Source organism: Pogona vitticeps, chromosome 2 (assembly GCF_051106095.1).
Source record: "Pogona vitticeps strain Pit_001003342236 chromosome 2, PviZW2.1, whole genome shotgun sequence".
NCBI lineage: Eukaryota > Metazoa > Chordata > Lepidosauria > Squamata > Agamidae > Pogona > Pogona vitticeps.
Window position 1 is genome coordinate 24346911 of NC_135784.1, and position 21590 is coordinate 24368500.

The 21590-nt window shown below is 44.7% G+C and overlaps 1 protein-coding gene across 2 annotated transcripts; it reads right to left on the reverse strand.

Annotated features, from left to right (window-relative positions):
- Positions 1 to 2617: 2617 nt before the first annotated feature.
- LOC110070549 (zinc finger protein RFP) lies at positions 2618 to 18668 on the reverse strand. Of its 2 annotated transcripts, none has more exons than XM_078388604.1 (7): positions 17524 to 18668; positions 16830 to 16925; positions 15639 to 15869; positions 14464 to 14486; positions 13142 to 13257; positions 7721 to 7753; positions 2618 to 7150 (listed from the first exon to the last, which is right to left on the reverse strand). In XM_078388604.1, exons 1-7 carry the CDS (start codon positions 17866 to 17868, stop codon positions 6630 to 6632), a joined length of 1365 nt encoding a protein of 454 aa, XP_078244730.1. In that variant the 5' UTR covers positions 17869 to 18668; the 3' UTR covers positions 2618 to 6629. The 2 variants fall into 2 exon arrangements, with proteins under 2 accessions (XP_078244730.1, XP_072844856.2); XM_072988755.2 differs by having other exon boundaries at positions 17452 to 18666.
- Positions 18669 to 21590: the final 2922 nt, after the last annotated feature.

Sequence of the window (21590 nt, forward strand, 5' to 3'; positions counted from 1 at the left end):
GCACAGGCCTCCTCTGATGCTCCACCAGTCCAGATGTGAGAGAGGAAAAGAGTTGACACGGAAGTTCAGCGCAGGGTGGTATGACCGAAAGGAATGGCTGTGTGGAAGCGCTACCCAAGATGCGTTGTTCTGTTTCCCTTGTTTGCTGTTTGGGGGTGTCGACACTTGGACACGGACAGGAGTCCGAGATTTAAAGCACCTTAGTGATAAAATCAAGAGACATGAAACATCCCAGAGCCACATTAACAGCTGCCTGCAGCTGGCAATATTGGACGCCAAGAGTGCAGAGCAAAAGGACGGTAGTGGCCAAGAGTCCGTAAGGAAACAGAACGAAGAAATAGAAAAAAACAGAAACAGCCTTTTGAAGGTCATGGAGGCTATATCGCATTGTGATATTTTTGGGCTGTTGCTTTCAGAAGAGGATGAGGTTGAGGATTCAGTACACCCAGGAGTGTTCAGAGGAGAGGTTAATCTCATGGCATACCTCAGCCTGGCTTTGAAACCTGACTTGCAAAGTTCCCCAGTGTTGGCAGGTCTATCCAAGACAATTCTGAGCGACTTGCTTGATTGTGCATTGACGGTGGCAAAAGATCACATTAAAGAGCAGCTGAAAAGTGCTCCTTTTGTGGCCATTGAGGTCAGTCACGTAGACGTGTCCACTCACTCCCAGACGGCCCTGATCTTCCGCTACGTCGATGAAAGCCGCTCTTTGGTAGAACGCTTTTATGGATTTGCAGACCTGGAAGATCATCAGGCCGAAACCACCGCTAAATTTGTACTTCAGCAGCTGGAAGAGGTGTTTCCAGAGGCAGCTGACAAGCAGAAGATCATCGCTCAGAGCTACGATGGGGCGAGTGCGACGCACGGTGACCGCGCAAGGATACAGGACAAGATTTGTGACGCATTCCCTAGCGCCCAGTATGTTCACTCTTATGCTCACCGAATGAATACGGTCATTCAGCAAGCCACATCCCAAATTGAGGAAGTGCGGCGTTTCTTTGCAGATCTTTCCGGAATCCCAGAGTTTTTCTCCTGCAGCACGAAAAGGAGGCAGCTTCTGGAGGCCATTGTGAGGAGGCAGCTTAATAAAACATCCCAGATAAACTGGAACCTTAACATCCAAACGGTAAATTATGTGTTTGGGAAGAGACTGGAGCTCCTCAAATGTTTCTGTGAAATCAGAAGAACGTGGAAGTTTGATACCCCTGCAGTCCGCATGGCCGGACTGTTCATTCCAATGCTGGAAGATGATGGCGAGTTCTTGTATTTGCTCTCCCTCTTCCACAGAATAATGCCTCACGTGGATACTTTCCACAGGCAACTCTGGAGTACAGCCAACAATTCTGTAGCCATCCAGAAAGCTACTTCGGACTTCACAAGTGCCATCAGCTCAGTCAAAGAATCCGTTGGAACCTTGTTTGAGGAATTGCCTTCTGAATCTGTGCTGCCCACGGACAAAACAAAGGAGACGCTGGATCAGATGGCCTTAGACGTGTGCAACATCATCACAGCCCATGCAAAAGAACGCTTTGCATTTACTAGTCATCTAGCAAGCGCCACGCTGGTCCAGGGAAGCTTGTTTCGATCTCACCACCGGGCTTTTCCACAGGAGGCCTTTGACGAAGCTGTAAAGGCCTACCCGATGCTGGAGAAGGAGAGGTTGATGGCAGAACTTTCTGTCCTGTACGAGAGGCAAGAATTCTACCGTTGCAAAAACGCTTACCAGCTGCTGTATGTGCTTTCCATGTACAACCTGGAGAAAACCTTTGAGCAAACCGTGACGTTGTTGCGAATCCTGGTCACCACGCCTGCAATGGTGGCAGAAGCAGGCCAGGCCGTGTCGGCTCTGACGAGGGTAAAGACTTTCCTAACGAACACCATGCCGCACAACAAACTCAACGCCTTGGCCATGCTGTCTGTTGAGAAAGGGATGATTAAAAACATCCCAGGTTTCGGTCTCAAGGTGGTGGAACGGTTTGCAAGGCAACCTGAACATCACGCCGGTTTCCTGTACAAACTGTGAGGCATGGCAAAGCTCCAATTGCTATTTTCCAAGACTGAATAGGCAATCAATCAAAATGACTGTGCAGATCAGCTGAGACCAGATTCATTATCCGAGGTGAGGACGGCAGGTTCTCTTGACACTTCCATGTATGGTTCCCCATAATGGGAACAGGTCAGCTATCCCCAGCTTCATGTCTCGAACTAGAACTTTCAAAATTCCCAGCCACCCATGCAGGTTGATCTGCACGGGTGTATAGCTTCTGAAATCTCAAACTCCACTGGATAGTGGAGTGGTTTAAATCTCTGGCTCCTGAGTCGGAGTTTGTGAGTTCGAATCCTCGCTGTGCCTCCTTGACAGGGGCAGGACTTGATGATCCATTGGGTCTCTTCCAGGTCTGAAGATCTAAGATTATTCTGAAATTATTATTATTATATTTTTTACTTGTGGAAGATGGGATGTGTTGCTATCCATCCTGTCTGCAGAGAATAGAAATGGGAATCTCAGCCACTGTTGATAATTCACAGTGCCACATCTAGAGCAGCAGTAGCATACTATGGCAACACATGGACAGTTCTGCAATTTTTGTACTTTTAATTTACTGATATTTTTACATTTTGTGATAATTGCTATTGCTTGATTATATTTTTAAGAGAATAAATACGGGTGAAAATACAGCAGAAACAGCTATTCCCTTATCAGCTTATTACAAGACTTAAGCAAAATCTTACTTGTCATTTTAGACAACGTAGAGTTTGCTTTGGAATGGAACTCGGTGGCTCATTACTGGAACCAGAGAGAGCATCCGTTCAACAAGGAAATCATAGACTTATCAGTGTTTTTTTTCCCTCTCAAATATTTGTAATCTTTGAAAATAACAAACTAATGTTGAGAAAGTCCTATCATGACACTGACCTCCTGCAGTTTTTTAAAGAAATACTGAGTGTGGTTTCAAGTTAAGTAGCGATGTTGCCTCAGGGTAAAGGAACCTTAAGGTGTGTGTGTGTGTGTGACAAAAATGGGGACTGCCCATTAGCAGTGGCAAGGGGAAGACTAATGACGCTGTATAGACACTTGTCCCTTGAGTTGCACAGGTTTTGGTTTTACAATTTTTTCCCCAATAAATAAATACATGCATATTTCACTAAATGCATATTTATTCAGTTGATGCTGTGCGGCTATTTGTCTCCAGGAAGTGGCTTAAGGGAGTTGGGTCTTGGACTCACTGAAGCCCCTGTGGTTGGCGGTGTGGTTGATGGCGTCCTTCCGGCTCCTGTCCTGGTGGCTCCACGTGGCAGCCAGGGAGAGCGCTGGGGTGTGCTCGGAAGGCTGAGAAAGGTCCGGGGTGTGTGTGTGTGGAATCACAGCAGTGTACTGCTCCATTGGGAGGGGAGGAAGAATTATCATGCCTCCATTCCCCCCCCCCATAGAGGCTTTCTCTGTCTAGCTGCCTTTCTACGTGTGCGCGTGAGAGAGAGAGAGAGAATAAACAGTTTATGCTTTGAAGTTATGTTTTTGGGAATAAGATTTATACATGGTTTTTGAACAATACGGGGGTCTGGAGCTCCTAACTATAGCATTATAGAAGGGAGAAGTGCAGTTTTGTGTACTGGATATTAATGACAGCCCAAGTAGGCGTCTGGAAACCTGCTGATGCTAACAAAGATAGGAAGCATACTAGCTCTTTTAACATATACACACACACACCAGTTTTTGAGGGGAGTGAAATGAGAGAAGAGGGATAACTGTACCAGCCATGTTTGGGAGAGGAAAGCTGCCTGAAAAATTCTGGGAGCCACAGTCCAGAAACAAACCTGCACATTTGTAGTTACAGTTCTTGAGGGTTTTTTAGCTGAGAAAAAGATACATAAACAAGACACATGACAAAGGTCTATATATAATGTGGAGAAAAAAGACAAGAGGGTTTTGTTTTGTTTTTTCAGTCATCTCTTTTTTTTGAATCTATAATATTTGAATCTACAACGTCTACGTTGGCTTAGGTATGTTGTAAGAATTGCTGATGGTCGGATTCCAAAATATCTCCTGTATGGAGAATTAGTGCAGGGACATCGCCCCAGAGGGAGACCACAGCTGTGATACAAGGACATCTGCAAGCAGGATCTGAAGGCCTTGGAAATGGATTTCAACAGATAGGAAACCCTGATATCTGAGCGTTCAGCCTGGAGGCAGGCGGTGCCTCACAGCCTCTCCCAATTTGAAGAGACCCTTGTCCAGCAGGCTGAGGCAAAGAGGCAGTCATGAAACCAGCAAAATCAGGGAGCTGGATGGGGTACATCAGACCTGGGCAAAGTGCGGCTAGAGGGCCACATACGGCCCGCGAGCCTCTCCTTTCCGGCCCGTGGAAACCATTTATAGCTTTTTGTCTAAAGTTGATCAGTTGCTTTAACATACTGCAAAAAAAAAAACCTCTTTAGTATTTGAGAAGATTAACAAGTTTAAAATAAAAACAATCGTAACATCAGTTTCATTTTATTTTTAAGTAAAGTTGGTTCGGCCCCCAAACAGTTCAGATTTTTCATGTCCCCCCCTATAGAAATTAATTGCCCACCCCATGGGATATAGATTGTATTTGTCCTCAGTGTGGAAGGGATTGTCACTCTCGAATTGGCCTTCTCAGCCACACTAGAGGCTGTTCCGAGACCTCCATGCAGAGCACGCTACCATAGTCTCTCGAGACTGAAGGATGCCTAAACTGAACCTGAATGTTTGAATCTGGAGCCCTCCAGTGAAGAAAGATGCAAGCTATGATCTGCACAGAACTGTTACTATGTGCTGTCAGCTCACTTCCAGTGAATGGTGAAACCCTAGTAGGGTTTTTTAGATGTGTGTGAAATGTTCAAAGAATTGCCACCATCCCCAGAAGGTTTCTGGGGCTAAGTGGGCACTTGAACCAGATCTCCTGAGTCCCACTCCATGAAGCTGTTGTCTGCTTTCAGCCCAATTATGCAGTTCACTAAGGGACAAAGCCATTCATTTTAAGGCTTAAGGAAATTACACTGCTCCATGAAGGATAAGCCTGCCAAGGAGTATCGAAGACAAGAGTTCTATAGGTTGCCCTACAAGCAGCAGATTGGATTGCCAGGAAGAGACCCAAGTCCATCCTGAGCAAATCAAACTCTAATTCTCATTAGAATAAGAAAAAAAGATGAATCAGAAACATGGGAAGAGGGCAGTGTAGTTCTTCAAGCTATAGACAGACCCCTGAGTAAGAAAACTGTCTTTGCCCCTATATCGCAACACTCCTCTCTGTCCTCAACCAAAGATGAACCAAGAGATAGTTTATTGAGTGGAATTGCAACATTTATTTGAAAGATCAGGTCAAGGCTGGGATTTAGAAATACATGTGCAAAAGACAACAGCAAATCTTTTCAATGAAGACTCCCAGTCTGTCTTCCTAGAAATCATCCCCTCTTCCAAAAGGAGCTTACAGCCTGCCCTTGCCAACAGCCCCAATGTCCTTCCACACACCTGGAGGAGCAAACAACCCCCCCCCCCAGTTCCCCTGGCACACTATTCCGTGTAAGCATGTACTTCACATGTATGCCTAAATTTGAATCAGGTTTCTTTTACCAGAACCCAATACAAGAGCAGTTGCTATTTGTCATTGGGATCAGGCTCTTAGCCAACTGTGCCAAGCGGGCAGACTAATACATTTTAAGGATTGATGCCCTCCCTGCTGAGGAGAGCAGAATCTTTGTTTCCTGTGAACTGCGTAAGCGCAAATGCTTTAGTACAAATTTTATAAATGCTCCTGCAAATATATTTGTCCCCTATATATTTATTTGCTAATATGTTTAGGGGAGCAATGGGGGTGCTCTTAGGACCCCCCCAAAAAGTTATAGAATGAATGTTTTCCATCCTTACATTCCATTCATCCTGTTTTTTCATTTATTTGCTGCGTGTATATTCTGCCTCCTGCCTTCCCCCGCGAACCCAAATGATTTTTCTTTTCCCCGCAAAAGCTTGGTGAAAAGGGATCTGAGATCCTTCAACGAGTTTCACGGCTGAGTGGGACTCTGAGCCCAGATGTCCAGTGTCACAGTTCTAGTCACGACACTGCACTGTGCACTGGGATTGCTACACATCCAATCTGCACGAGAACAGCCCTACTGTTCCCAAGGAGGAATAGGTACAGGGAAAGCCAAATGATTCTTTGCAAACAGCCCGTCACTGGAGGCTAAAATTCACCAGTGTTCCCCAGAACTGATTCAGGACCTTTGGAACTGAACAAGCAGGTTTGCAAACAAAACCCAAGGTGAGGGGCACAAGCACCCGTCCTGCAAACAATCAAGCTAGTTTGCAATCTTCAAGAAGGGCGAAAAGATCCTGCTTTCATAATTAAATGCCTTTCAGGGTTAGATGAATCCTGTCGTCTAATCACAGGTCACTGTCAAAAGTGCCAAAATTTCTGTGGGTGGACTGCAACTGGCAGAATTCCCCAAGCAGGTATCCCATGCTGCTTGGGGAATTCTGGGAGATGTAGTCCAAAGAAAACCCCCACACATCTACAGAATTAGGTCTGTCAGGTAGAGTTCCCCAGCATCATAGAGGGTGGGCTGTTTTAGGGCCTAGAGAGGTCTGCTTTCGGGCAGGCTGCTTGCGGCCCTCAGAGAGTGAGTCGTAGCTGGGTTGCCAGCCTACCGAGCCAGAACCAAGGGAAGACCTCCTCCGTCGCAAAAGTGGCTGAGGAGAATTTAAAGACGGGGGACTCTGTCTCCGAATCGACAAAAGCCACTTCATTCTTTTTGCAATCCAGAGTCACCCGGATCTTCCTGAGCTTCTGCTTGAGCAACAAGTTATGCTTCGTGGTGGTCAGGGCTTGGTAGTGGCCCCCCTGCATCTGCCCCACGGCCCATATTCCTTCCTTGGGGTTAAAATGTACCAGACCTTTTCTTCTCACAGAGGCCACGGCGACCCCAGCGGCCCAGACCCCTCTCTCATCCACCTCCACCTCCCACCAGTGTCTTCCAGTACGGAACCCTTCAGAGCCCAGAACACAAGTGCAGGTGTCGAATCTTTCTGGGATGTCCGGCGGATATTGCCCTGTGGGCTGGAGCCTCACACACCTCTGATCTTTAGACAGGCTGAGGTAAGGGTGAGCGGTAGCTGGATCCAAAGTGATCGCCTCTACGGGGGGGGGAGGAGGGAGAGATGATGGCTTAAAAACAGGAAAACAAGGCAAAACCAGAAGTCACCCAGCATCCACTTCCAGTTTTGATAGGGTGACCTATGATCTCCCAGCGTACAAGTCTCTGCTAAATACACCCAGGAACATAAAACCTTTTTTTTTTTTTTTTTTTTTTTTTTTGCTGCAAAACATCAGGAAGAAAATACTTGTAGGGGGCTGGGTAGTTTTTTTTAAAGTCTTTTGCCTGCAAGCTGCCTTTTTTCCACTTACACAGATGGCGCTACCCAGAGCAGGAATTAACTAGCTATAAGTAGAGATCGGCATGAACCACCAAAACGGCAGTTCATGCCAATTTGTGTTCTGGCAGAACATGTGTTTGCTGTTTCCCTGCCTCCTCTGACAGACGCCCACTCAGAAGCCGCATCTGGAGGAGGCAGGGAAGGGAAGCCAGGGTGCTGCCTTTGAGTGTTATTTCTGTTGTTTTTACTTGACTCATCTTTATCGTGTTTTCAGCTGACTGTCAACCATTCTAATTATTTTCAAGGAGAAGGAAAGACATTTGATCTTACCTTTGCACAGCTGGTGTGCAGCAAGAAGGGCATCTGTGGAAAGAGGTAAAAGGGATGAAACATGCAGCCTACATGCAATAGTATTTCATGCAATAACATTTTTTCTGTCTCTTGTCCCTCTTACTATCACAGATTTGGCTGGTGGAATTGGAATTCTGGATTGAGAAGGCTTGAAAAAAAAAACCAGACTAAAAATCCCATAGTTCCAGTCACCATGCCCAACAGGAATGATGACCATTGTAGTGCCACAACATTCAGGGAGACTCGTATTTGGGAAATGGTTAGAACAGATGGGACCTTTGGTCTGATATAACAAAAAAAATGTGTTTCCTCTTCTGAGCTTATTCAGTTACCCTAAGTTCCAGCCTTGCTCATGCTGGTGACTTCTAGGAGTTTTTTTTTAAACATTTTTAATTAATTTTCCAATCTACATTGTTTGTGCTTATCAGACATCGTGTTACATACTTGCTTACAATTATTTGTTTTTTACATCTCAGTGTCTTCTCGATTATCCCCCCAAATTCCGACCTTCTTTCAAACCATTCATATACAGATTTTAGTATATAGTATAGCTACTATCATAATATTACTCTCATATTATATAAAGTTCTCAAGATCTTCTAATAACATTCTTATTGAAAGTGGTTCCAGATCCATGACCCAGCTTTATATCTAGTTTGCCTAAAATAAAAAGTCACCATATTACATCTTTACCCTGATTCGGGCTCCCTTATTTCAATTTAATTCTCCTTTTAATATATAGAATATACCCTTTTACAGATCCAGATGATAAATATAAACATGTTTCCAATATTAAGGGGCCCTTCCTTGTTTTCCCTTTTTTCATCTTTCTAGGTAATTCCCTCTCTGGTTCCTCTTTTTTCATTCCCTGCTATATCTCTAAACATGCTGTCATCTTTCATGTCCTCTAAAACCATTTTGTAGATCTGATTTATGTCCATTTTTTGTACTTGGTCTATCTTCAATGAGTCTTCCAGGCTTTTTTTTGGTTAATTTTGCTGTTTTTTTCCCTTTGTCTTCCCTTGGTACTCTCCTCTGGTCCAAGACTGATGTTTCTCTTAGATTAACTTTCTCAAGCTGCTGCTTGCTTTGGCATACATCATCTGTGACACTCCCATTTCCTTCCTTGTTGTTTTCAGTTGCTTGTGGACTATAGTCCTTCTGATGTTGATTGGATAATTTTGCCTCTTCATAATGAGATGTCACGATCGTTAATATTTGTTGAAGCATAAATTTTACTTCATTCCAAAATTGTCCTTGTCATGCCATTGTTTCTGCTGCCTAGATGCTTATAAACAGATATTTCAAATTTCCAGAGTCATTTCAGGAGTTCCGCTTTGGCTATGTAGAGTTGAACCAAATTCGACCCAAGGAACAGTTTTTGAAAAGTCCACTTTAGGGTTAATTCCGGCCAAATGCAAAGAGAAGCTCACGAGGAGATAAACAGTTTTTCAGCCTTAAGCAACAACAGAATGTCCAAGGCCACCTCTTCTGGGAATCATTCCAAACACTTTAGATAGACAAAACAATGTCCACACTTAATTTGCAAGAAGGTCTCTTAAGCTTATAACGCCAGGTTGTAAATATTCTTAAAGTGTAATTTTAAAAAGTTACTTTCTTCAGCTGTCCCTCTCACCAGATTTTCTGCTGCTTTAAAAAGTTACTGAGATGAGATAGCAATTCATTTTTTCCATATATAGGGGTACGTAGGCAATTAGTTGCAAAAGAATTCTCACCCGATGGAAAAACAGCGATGCCAGATGCTGTTCCTTGCTTCTCTCAGCCGGCTGCCAGCGACTTGGAAGCTCGCCGAAGCTGCTTATTTCTGCCCATTGGCTGATTAGGGAGTTTCCTGGATCGAAACGGGGTGGCCGCCGCCCCCGTGATCAACAGGCTTTCTCCCCCAGTTCACCACCCCTCCAGGGTGGTTCCGACACCTTGCGGTGTCCCAAAACGGGTCAGAATTCAGCCCAGGGGACAGAGCTCTGTCCTCCTGCTGCTGTCTCGTCGCGACGTCAAGCTGGAACGTGACTTCTAGGAGTTTTGAATTATGCCTTCCCTCATCACCCTTGGCCAGGCTAATATACAGTAGTTTGACATACTTGGGGCAGCACTAAATTGGTTGTTCCTCTTCACATGGCAGTGTCTCTACCGACAGACTACTTCTCATCAACAATAATCCATATCATATTCATATCATAATCATATTTATGGCTAAAATATATGAAAACAGCAGAACTGGAAAATGTTCTGTTTTGAAACTACAATTCCCATTTTCTCTGACCAGTATTCTTAGACTACCGCACAATTCCCAGGATCCTCCAGTCAGAACAAGTATGCTGGTTGAAACATTCTGGAAGCATAGTCGAAAGAAGTACAGTAACCTTACAAGCTCTTCAGTATAGGGCAGAAACAGATATTCTAGAAACCTAGATATTAAATATTATAGAAGAGGAAAATCCTAAAAGGCTGGGTCTGTGAGTTCCACAGCTCAGCTTTTTCTCACCTCCAGGAGTTTGCAGATTATCTTTATTCCATGATTTGGCTCCAAGACTTAAGCATAAGCTTCCTTTCAAGTCTGATTTCGCAACCACAAAGTGTGCCCCAATCATGTCCCTCCAACACTAATGTACTTTTGGCTTTGATGTTTTCTTCTGCCTGAAGCTACAGTTCTTTCTATGTTCAAAACATGTTTTCTCCAACTCAAAATTACTAGGAGAAACATTTAAAAACCACATCCCAATGGATGTGAAACATTTCTAGTATTGGATCCCTTAGAAAAACTGCCTTTCATAGCTGTACAGTGGTGCCTCGCACAACGAGTGCACCGCAGAACGGCGAATCTGCACAACGGGGCCGTTCTAGCGATCGCAAATGCGATCGCACACCAACTGCCCCTATGGCGGAAAATCGCAGAGCGAAGGTCGGTAAGCGGTTCGCTTACCGACCTTCGCTTTGCGACCCGCCGATCTGCTGTTCGGCGGCTTCAAGATGGCCGCCGGAAGCCCCAAAATGGCCGTACGCAGCATTTTCGCACCCTTGTTAAACGAGGGAAGGGCGCAAAAATGGCTGCTGGCCATTGGAGAAGCATCGCTGTACGGTGAGTAAAGTTGCTATTGGAACGCATTAAACACTGTTTAATGCATTCCAATGGCTTTTTCCTTCCCGTACAGCGATGCTTTCACACAGCGAGGGTTAATCCGGAACGGATTAACCTCGTGCGAGGCACCACTGTAATTGTACAAGGGTTAGCCATGTTAGTCAGTGGCAGCCAACCAAGCCGATGAGGAAGCAGGATGGGAATTCTCCCTGCACATCCCATGAGTGATTGGCTGCCTGAGGAGGCGGGCTCGAACTGGCAGAGTTCCTGCTCAGATTGGAGCATGTCCAGAGAAGAAAGACCACAGCAGTGCATGAAACAGGGTGAGTGGCCTAGCTGGAGTGGGTGGGAGATGGGCCAGTATGGCACCGTAGCTTTGTATGAAGCACAATGAAGTGCTTCGTGCCCATTTCTATCTACAGTGGTGCCTCACACAACAATGTTAATTGGTTCCAAAAAAATCAACATTGTGTGAAACATCGTTCTGTGAAACACCATTTCCCATAGGAATGCATTGAAAACCGGTTAATCCGTTCCAATTGGAACGGATTACCGTCTTTAAGTGAAAAAACCCATAGGAAACATCGTTGAGTGAAACAATGTTTCCTCCATTGGAATGTATTGAAGCCGACTCAATACATTTCAAGGGTTTTGCGAAGTCCTTTTTCGCTCCTGTAAAAGTGCCTTACAATGTTTGGAACAGGTTTTAAATGCTTGCAATCGTTAGCCCACCTCCTGAACCCTATGCAAACTTAATTTGGTGTTGTTCTGAGTCTTCGTTAATTTTTGGTGATTTTTTGTTTTCCCTATTTAAATGCATTGAACTGTCCATTCAATTGATTTAAATGGGGAAAATAAAAAAAATCACCAAAAATTAATGAAGACTCAGAACAAAACCAAATTAAGTTTGCACATGTTTCACAAGGTGCACTATGGAATCCAAGCATTTAAAACAGGTTTCAAGCATTTTAAGACACTTTTAAATGAGCAAAAAGGGACATTGTTAAGTGAAATTCCCCCATAGAGAACATCGTTAAACGATGGGGGAAATTCCTCACAAAAACCCATCGCTGTGTGAATTCATCGTTGTATGAAGCAATCGTTGTGCGAGGCACCACTGTATAGGTAAAAGGAAATGAATGAATGAATTTATTAAGGGCGGGTGAGCAGCTAATAAAACATATTTATGGCTAGCAGTCCACCACGACTAGATAGGCGGGATATAAATCAAATAAATAAATAAATAAATAAATAAATAAATAAATAAATAAATAAATAAATAAAATGCAGTTTTAAAATGTACAACCAGTTCATAAAACATTATTTGGTTAAAATATACAAAATACAGTTTAAAAAGTATACAATAGATAACTGTACTGGTTGTAAAATATGGGGAGAATCAAATACAGGAATTTTATTGCTATCCTTTGAACCATTAGGCAGCGGTCTCCAACCTTTTTGGGACCATGGACCGGCTGAGCCTATGAGGAAGGCAGGGCACACACACCCGGGCTCTCTCGGGTGCATGCGCACGATCTCTTGGGCGCATGGGCAAAGCAGTGGGAAGCGCACACGTGTGCACCAGCATGAGTGCTCCCCCGCCCCTTCGCGCATGCGCAGGAGTGCTGGCACACCCACCCGCGCACCCTCCCACCCCTTCGCGCGGGCGCTTGAGTGCATGCGTTAAAGGGTGGGGGCGCACTGGCATGCGTGCGTGTATGCAAAGCAGCTGTGGGGAGGGGAGTGCTTGGGGGCCGGGAGGTCTGTCTCCGCAGCCCGGTCTGGCTCAGGCCACGGACTGGCACCAGGCAGCAGACCGGGGGTTGATGACCTTTGGTCTAGGGCAAACTAGTAAACTAGGTAAAAGCAGAAAATAGATCCTAAAGCTGAGGCTCCAATACTTTGGCCATCTCATGAGAAGACTCCCTGGAAAAGACCCTCATGTTAGGAAAGTGTGAAGGCAAGAGGAGAAGGAGACGACACAGGATGAGATGGTTGGACAGTGTCATGGAAGCTACCAACATAAATTTGGCCCAACTCCGGGAGGCAGTGGAAGACAGGAGGGCCTGGCTCTGGTCCATGGGGTCACAAAGAGTCGTACACGACTTAATGACTAAACAACAACAACAATAATTTTTGCCATGTTAAATCTCCTCTTAACTCTTTTGAAGTGGACTTGTCCATGAAAGCTCACATTAAAAAATATAAATGTTAAGTCTCTAAGGTGTCATTGCATTCTTGTCCTTTTAAATTTTTAAAATTTCTATTGTGCTTTTCCTGGGGGGGGGGAAGGCTCTTACCTTCGAATTGGTTCATAACACGCTGCAGGAAGCAGTTAATATCAGAAAATTCCTGAATGTGTTTTTTTATTTCAGGAGGAAAAACTGCAGGCACTTGGGGCAGCCCCGCCTCGCATCTGCAAAGAACACCATGAATCACAACTCAGTTTTACCAATGATGTGATTTATCGTGTGGAAAACAAAGACATTGTTGGCCCTCAGCACGTGGTTCCTCTATTCCGACAGTCTAATGTTACTGGAATGGCACTGAAAGCTGTCTTGGAAATGCAGTTTTCATCTTGATGCTAGCAAAGAAATATTTCAGATCCAAAGATCTGCAAATAGACCTCACAGTGAGGTGAACAAGGAAGGTGTCTAGATATAAAAATACAGAATAGAATTAAAAACAACATTGGATTCTTCTGTTCAGCCTTAAGCTGATGACCTTGGAGTGTCTTCCGAGAAGAAATGTGTAACTAGATACGTATCATACACAGATTGTTTGGACCAGCAGGAACCAATTCTGTTTATGCTTTGGGTCCTTTTAAAGGAGAAAGGCAGGATAAAAATATTTTAAACAAATCAAAAAATAAATGCCCCTCTCTTACAGAGATATGAAGGTGGACTTCCAAAAGTGAAAGACCGAGCCCACCCCAAGCATACTGCGCAAGGAGGAGCGGGCAGCAGTGTAAGAGGCGGTAGCATGTAGGCTGGTACTCTGAAGAGAAGCACCCTTAGCTGCCTGTCACCGTTATGGCCATCTTTAACATTCCAGAATGTGCCTTGACTCTGTAGTAGGATTCAGAAGCATTCTGGGGAAATTAAGGTGACAGTAGCTGCTGATGTCTCATCCAGTCTTTTCTCAGAGAACTACAGTTCCAGACAAGTCGGGCAGACAGTTAAAAAGGAAGAACATAAGATTAGCCACGTTGGGACTCGCAGCCTGTTGTGACGTTCTTTGGAGAACTCTTATGCTCAGAATTAAGGCTTTCTGAGTTCAGATGGGTTTTGCTTCCATGCAAAGGGGCACAACACGGCCGCTCAAATGTGTCTGTTGTAGATTTTGTTTTCTAGCATATTGATAACCCACGTTTTGTCCAATGAGCTCATGGTGGACTTTCCCACACATATGTTATCTTCACAACAATCCTGTGAAGTGGGTCAGGCCAAGGAAGTTATCAAGACCGAGGTCACTCAAGATGCCTCATGACACAGCCCAGAATCTCAATTTCCCAAGGCCCTGTCCCACCCTGAAACCACTGTATCACCCTCAAACATACTCTTGAATGACATGGGAAGGGAAAGCAAAACAGTGATTAATGGTTGAAGCTAGAACCACTTACTTCTGAATGATGCTCCCGATGTCCTACAGAAGAGAGGAAAAAAAGAAATGGGGTTGAATCCCACATAGCCATCAACACACACTTATCAGCACTGCAATAGGTTAGTGGGATTGTACAGAGTCACTCAAAATGGCTGCTGTCTAATCCAATGGCTAAACCCTAACTTGATATACAGGGTGTTCATCTTGGTCAGTGCCTACATATTGAATTAGAATAGATTAAAATAGACTCTGAGGGGGAAAAACTGCAACACATAACAGAGAAACTAGTTCAGTAGCCAAGCAGAGCACAGTGAGGGGAGGCCAAAATCCTGTCAAGTAGGTTCCAGTTGTGCAATGGGAAGGACAGCATAATTGACAACCAACTGCTGCTGATTAAGAAGTTCTTTTTTGTTATGGAGTGGATGCAGTTTCTTTCCTCTTGTGTGAGAGCCCAACATGTGTATCCCAACATTGGGAAAAATGTTATCTTAGAGTGATCTTCTTTCATAGTGAGGTAGTTTTCTCCCCCTTTTCTCCTCTTCTCCCGATCCAAGCTAAAGGGGCAGGGTGGGAGAGAAGCTCGCTTCAACCGTGACAGTAAGATTTCTTTAAAAAGGTAAAGTCCATTTTGCTGACTCTTTATGTCTATTTCTTCTCTGTGTGGTTATTTGGATCCATAGAGATTTTCCTTACATGGACAAATATTTTAACTTCCTCGGAATCTCTGGTTGAGATATTTCCAACATCCTTTTGCGTTTTCTCAGTCTCTCCTTGGAGCGTTCCCAGCTCTTTGCTAAGATGGCTTCCCCCCTCAGTCCGTGCAGTGTGTCATGGGGTGGGATGGGTGGAAACCAGCCTTCGCCAATTCCATTCCCCCACTTTTGTCACATCTGCTGCTTCAGAGGCGGCTTCTCTAATGGCCTCCTTCCCTCACCCCCATTTTGGGTGGCGGATGGAATCGAGGGAACCCAGTCAGTTTCAGGAGTTTGCCTGAAACCTGACTGGTTTTCACCACAACGCAGCCCCGCCTCCCCCCATCATTTCTTAGTTCAATGGCTTCCCAAAATGGCTGACAAACTAAGGTTAGGGGTTCTGGAGGAAACGGGCTTACTCGCTTCCTTTTTATGGGGGAATAACCAAAATGGCCGACTACCTAAACAGATATTCAGGGACATGGAAGGGAAACGGGTTCACCTGGAGAAATTCAGTCACTGGCTGCTGGCACTTGTCCTCCATCTCCTGGATGCGGCTATGGAGAGAGTCACCTTGCTTAGTCAACCTGGCATTGTGCTGATCCCTCTGCTTCAAAATTACTTTGTCCAGCTCTTGCAGCCTTGCCAACAAGTTACACCTTTTCTTCTCCATCACTATATGTAGTTTTGTAAACTGGGCCAGCAGCTGTTGCCTTTCAGCATTGACCTGCTTCTGCAGCAAAGAGATAGGAAAAGGAAAAAGGGATGAATGACATCAACAGAGGAATGAACGATGTTGGGAGACAGTGAATACGTCACAGTTGATCAAAAATGCAGCCTGCAGGCCACAACCCCCCCCCTTCCAAGCACTGCAGCCGTTCCATGGATATTAAGCAGAAGGAAACAGCTGGGGGGGTGGCATGAGGTTGCTTCTTATTGATTACATACTTTGTACAGAAATGGTTGTTGTGGGTTTTTTGGGCTCTTTGGCCGTGTTCTGAAGGTTGTTCTTCCTAACGTTTCGCCAGTCTCTGTGGCCGGCATCTTCAGAGGACAGTCTCAAGGTGCTACACTTGTGTTTACGGGGAGGGAAGGGTTAGCTTCCACAAGAGTTACCCATTCTGAGTTACACAGATATTCTGTGCACAGACCCCTTGAAATAAACTGTTAAGTTACTTTTTCTAACACTACATATGGCTTGTGTGTGAGATTTGCTGATTTTTTTCAAGAAAGATGCATCCCACACTAAGCAAAGAGACAGGAAGAACCTCTTGGCTGCATCATTGTGAGTTCAAGGTGGAAGAGGGGACATAAAAGCTACAAAAATCAAGCAAGTTTTATTTAGCATGACAACAAACTTGAGCTGTGTTTTAATATGCCTTTCGCTTTGTTCTACAAGAATGGTAAACCACTTAAAAATATAATCTTAGAACTGCAGAGCTGGAAGGGACCCTTTCGAGTCCAGTCCCTGTCAGGGAGGCACAGTGGGGAATCAAACCCCCAACCTCTGGCTCCCAAGCCAGGTACCTAAACCACTGAGGTATATAGCAATGTATTCTCTATATAGAAACCCCTGGAAGGAATTGCCATAAGATAGGAATGACTTGATGGCATGCACTCATTATTATTAGTTACTATGTTCATCATGTTAATTTTAAAAAATAGTTCTCTTTTTAGGGACACTGAAACTTACAAGTAACTCTTGACTTTCTCCTTCTGTTTCTGCTTTGTGTGCTAGAATGTTTGCTCTCTCCTTCTTCAGAAGCTCCAGGCGACTATAGATCAGATCCTAAAAGGGAAAAAAAATGTCAATTTTTTAATTCAGAGGTGAAGCAAAAATGAAGAATGTGTTTACTCCTGATTCATGCAGGGGAGGGCTTCCTTTTGCCATGGATAGCCCACTGCACCCTAGAGCAGGGGTCCCCGGCCTGCGGCCTGCAGGTTGCATGTGGTCCCCGAGTTCTTTCTGTGAGACCCTCCAACCTGTTTGTTTAGGGGTGGGCATGTATGAGTGTTTTGCTGGTGGGGGTGGGCAGGAGGGCAAGGCAGCCTCCTGCCTCCCTGCCAGCATCCTAAACCTGGCATTTCTTTTAATGTATTGTGGTTAGGCATCCTTCAGTCTCGAAAGACTGTGGTGACGTGCTCTGTATGGAGGACTTGGAACAGCATCTAGTGTGGCTGAAGAGGCCAATTCGAGAGTGACAATCTCTTAATGTATTATAGGTAAAAAAAAACACTACTGTCAACAGTCCAGAGGCATTATTAACATACTTCCAATCTCTTCCCCCAGATATTTCTGCACACACTATTGCTACCTTGTAGTCCTGGGCAGCTTCTTCCAGAGGAAGCACCTGGTGCTCTCGGTGCTCCTTCGACCATTTACACACCATACAGATGGGGGCTTCATCAACCTTGCAGAAGAGCTTCAGGGGCTCCTGGTGTTTGTCACAGGCTCCCCCCTTTCTCTCAGTGATCGTTTCCTCTTGAAGACGGAGCTTCTTGCTTAAATCCACAAAGTTTCCCAGCTGCCGATTGGGGAAGAGGCTCCTTCGGACTTTTTCTCTGCATTGAGGGCAGGAAACTTTTCCGCCCCCCAAGCCCTCCCAGCTTTGGGTCAGGCAGGCTCGGCAGAAGTTGTGCCCACATTCAATGGTGACCGGATCCTTGAAATAGTCCAGGCAGATGGAGCAAGTGGCTTCCTCGCACAGATCCTGAATGCTAGCAGACGCCATCTCTTGTCCCACCTGTAAGTTAATTGCTCAGTTTCGCTTTCCCCGCTTCCAGAAAGTGGGTGTTTCCCTTCCCGTGAATCTCTCAGCAGGGAATCGTTGGCATGTGAAAAAGACAGAAGTAGGTGGAGCAACAAGCACAAAAAATGTATTTGTAAACGGAAAGAAAGGGAATGAATTAAAGGAATGAAATGTGGCACTGGAGGAGTTTAATAGAGACTCTGGACTGCCAGAAAATGAACATGGTGGGTGTTGAAACTCAGGCTGTTCTACTCTTGGCACATTCTGAGAAGGCAAAAACCTCTGGAAAAGACAATAATGCTGGGAAAGGTGGAAGGCAGAAGGAAAAGAGGAAGAACAAACAGGAGATGGGGAAATTCCCTAAAGGAACCACAGGATTGGGTCTGCGGGAGTTGAGCAGGACTGTTGAGGACAGGACATTTGGGAAATCGCTCCCTCAGAGGGTTGCCATAAGTCATGGGTGACAACACAGAACAGCATAAATGATCTGAGGCTAACTCAGTGCTGTAGTTTATCTAGTTGTGGAGCCAGAGACTGGCAGTTGGATTCCCCACTGTGCCTCCTGCAAAGTAGAGCCAGCCCGTGTGGCCTTGGGCAAGCTGCCCAATTCCAGGATGCCCCCCAGAAGAAGGGAGTGGCAACCCATTTATCCTGTTTTCCCAAAAATAAGACCTTACCTGAAAATAAGCCCTGGTATGATTTTTCCAATCAATGTTGAGGAGACCGAAATTGACCACTTTAATGAAGACTTACAACACCTTCTAGAACTGACACCAAAGAAAGATGTTCTTCTCATTCTAGGGGACTGGAATGCTAAAGTAGGGAGTCAAGAGATAAAAGGAACAACAGGGAAGTTTGGCCTTGGAGTTCAAAACCAAACAGGGCAAAGGCTATTAGGATTTTGTCACGAGAACAAGCTGGTCATCACAAACACTCTTTTCAAACAACACAAGAGGTGACTCTATTTATTTATTTATTTATTGGACTTATATACTGCCCCATAGTGCTACAAGCACTCTCCAGGCGGTTTACAATTTAATTATACAGGCTACACATTGCCCCCCCAGCAAGCTGGGTACTCATTTTACCGACCTCGGAAGGATGGAAGGCTGAGTCAACCTTGAGCCAGCTACCTGGGATTTGAACCCCAGGTCGTGAGCACAGTTTTAGCTGCAGTACAGCGTTTTAACCACTGCGCCACGAGGCTCTACACATGGACGGGCATGCTGGAGCGCGCGCGCAGGAGCAAATGGGCTGTGCAGGGGTGAGTGCATGCGCTGGGCCCCCGCAGACTGGGGGTTGGGGACCTCTGCTTTAGGGAGTAAATCCATCACATATTTTGTCTATTTCTTTTCCTGCTGCATTAAACTTTTCCAAGCTTCATGTTCTGTCTCAAAGAATCCTATATTCTCATGTGCTCAAAAGAGGACAATCTTAGTTGCAACATTTTTGCTTCCAGAGAGGCAAGGCTAATAGGAGTTACTCAACCTGAGGGTCTCTGAGAAACAGAATCCAGACCAAAGGCTTAAATGAAACACTTTATTGAAGGAAAATAAAGATAAGAAAAATAAAGTATACAGAAGTTACATCTGGCAGAGTCAGAGTGGTTTGGTTGCAAAATAACAAGAAATTTTACACAAACAGGCTCTGTTCAAAGAACATTAAAGGAGACAAAAAGCTCACAAAAATAATAAATGATGCCATCATGGCCGCCTAACTAATCCTGACATTGGATCCTTCAGATCCTTCTTTCCAGGGCCTGGTGGTTCTGCTGAGGACCAACTCAAGTCCTCTCTCCTAGCCTTCTTCTATTGACGCCAGTTCACTTCCTTCCACTGTCCTTGGGCCAGAGTGACATATCATCAAGAAAGAGCCTCCAGGGCTGCCAGCCCGGGATTTCATGGATCCCTTTGATGTCAGTTCTCTCTTTCCTTTCTCCTGGGAAACTAAAGTCAAATCAAGCCATTATCATTTATAGAAGAAATCAAAATTATATGAAGGATTCACCATCTTGCAAGAACTATATAAAACCAAAGCTTTATACTCTCTAGGAGCAAAAGAGACGAATAGATTACTGTATTTTAGGCATAGTAGAAGACATGATTATAACTTTCCCTCACACAGCTTGAGCAAAGATCCCTATTTTTAAAGGATGCTTCTCCATCCACTGGAATAGCATTCTGTTGTTCCTGCTCTATGCTAGCCCTTCACACCCACATCACCCCACGCTCATGATAAAACACGCAATGTATTTGTGTGATGGAAATACCACATGAATGATTATTCTTAAACTCACAAGATCTGGGCTGGAATGGCACATCCTACAACCAGTTACAATGGTTTCCTCCTGCTTGGATCTCTTGAGAAAAAGAACATATCCTTTCTCCCTCCAAGGGTCTGGAAGAGTTTATCTCAAGAGGGCCTGGGAAGTTGTAGCAAAACAAGAGAGAAAACTCAGACAAAAAAGTGAGAGTTGTGGGTGTGGTATCTTCTGAAAATACAGAGGGGAGATTTATGACATATAGGAAAAATGGCTACTGTGTCATTAAGAACTGACTGGCAGAGGAAGGAAAGGACTCCTGGAAAGAGAGGAAGAAAAAACCTCTCTCCCCCCAAAATATTGATTCAGTTTGTTTTCTTGGGAGGAAGGTGGCCAGGAGCATCTCTTTGGGGAGAGATTTAGAAAAAGGGGAAGGAGAGGCTCTTGACCTGAGTAGTTTTGCAATTTCCCTCTAAGATCAGCTTGAATGCCTTAAGGGGAAATGGCTGTCAGAGTATAAAATTTACAGGCCTGAGCAGAACAAATGTATTAATGAGCAGCCATGATGTTCAGGTGTGTCAAAATGCTGAGTCACAGTGACTCAGGTGAGCTGGCTCAACATCTGTGCAACATCTGAGTATTTTGTTGCAGTGCATGGGTGCATGTCCCAAAAGAGACTAGGAGAAAGGGGAAACCAAAAGTAAAGAAAGTGAGATTCTTGGGGTATGAAAAAGGCTCAAAAGCATATTGTTTCCTAAATGGAAACAGGGATGTGGTAATCTCAAGGTCTGCAAGTTTCTGCGAACACGAGAATTGGGATAGGGTTCATGCTAACTCTCAAGTTTACATCCCCACCACAGACATAGGAAGAAGTGAGAAAAGGTAGTTAGAGCCAAGAGAAGAGACTGAAGAGAGCACGAGCCGGAGCACATCAGAAGAAGAGGACGATCAAGAGTGTAGTGAGGCAGAAAGTGAGGTAGAAATTAAGGAAGAGTCACAAGGAAGAGTCACCAGGAGATCTGAGAGGGCTAACAAAGGTATTCCTCCTACAAGGTTTGGTGTAGGGGAAATTAAGGTATGCTATGTTTACCAGGAGCCCAAAAGCTTTAAGGAAGTAATGTTACTTCCAGAAGTAGAGAAAAAGAAATGGCAGGAAGCCATGAGAGAAGAAATGAAATCAATGGATGAACACAAGAGTTTTCACAGAGACTAGGCTGCCACCAGAGCATAAGATAATTGGCAGCAAATGGATTTTCAAAAGAAAATTACAGAACAATGGGGAATTTAGATACAAAATGAGGGTGGTGGCTCAAGGTTATACACAAAAGAAACATGTACACTATGATGAGGTGTTCTCACCCACAGTGAAGGCTGAGACCATGATGGTGGCTTTGACTGGCAGCATCCAGAGGTTACATATAAATCACATTGACATAACAACTGC

What these genes read in the sequence shown, in the direction of transcription:
- LOC110070549 (XM_072988755.2), bottom strand. Translation starts at nt 17,868, where the DNA reads ATGGCGTCTGCTAGCATTCAGGATCTGTGCGAGGAAGCCACTTGCTCC. An exon ending in GAGAAAGTCAAGAGTTACTT is followed by an intron (nt 15,870 to 16,829) that starts GTAAGTTTCAGT and finishes TCTTTGCTGCAG; the next exon opens with AAGCAGGTCAATGCTGAAAG. An exon ending in TGTTATGAACCAATTCGAAG is followed by an intron (nt 7,754 to 13,141) that starts GTAAGAGCCTTC and finishes CTCTTTCCACAG; the next exon opens with ATGCCCTTCTTGCTGCACAC.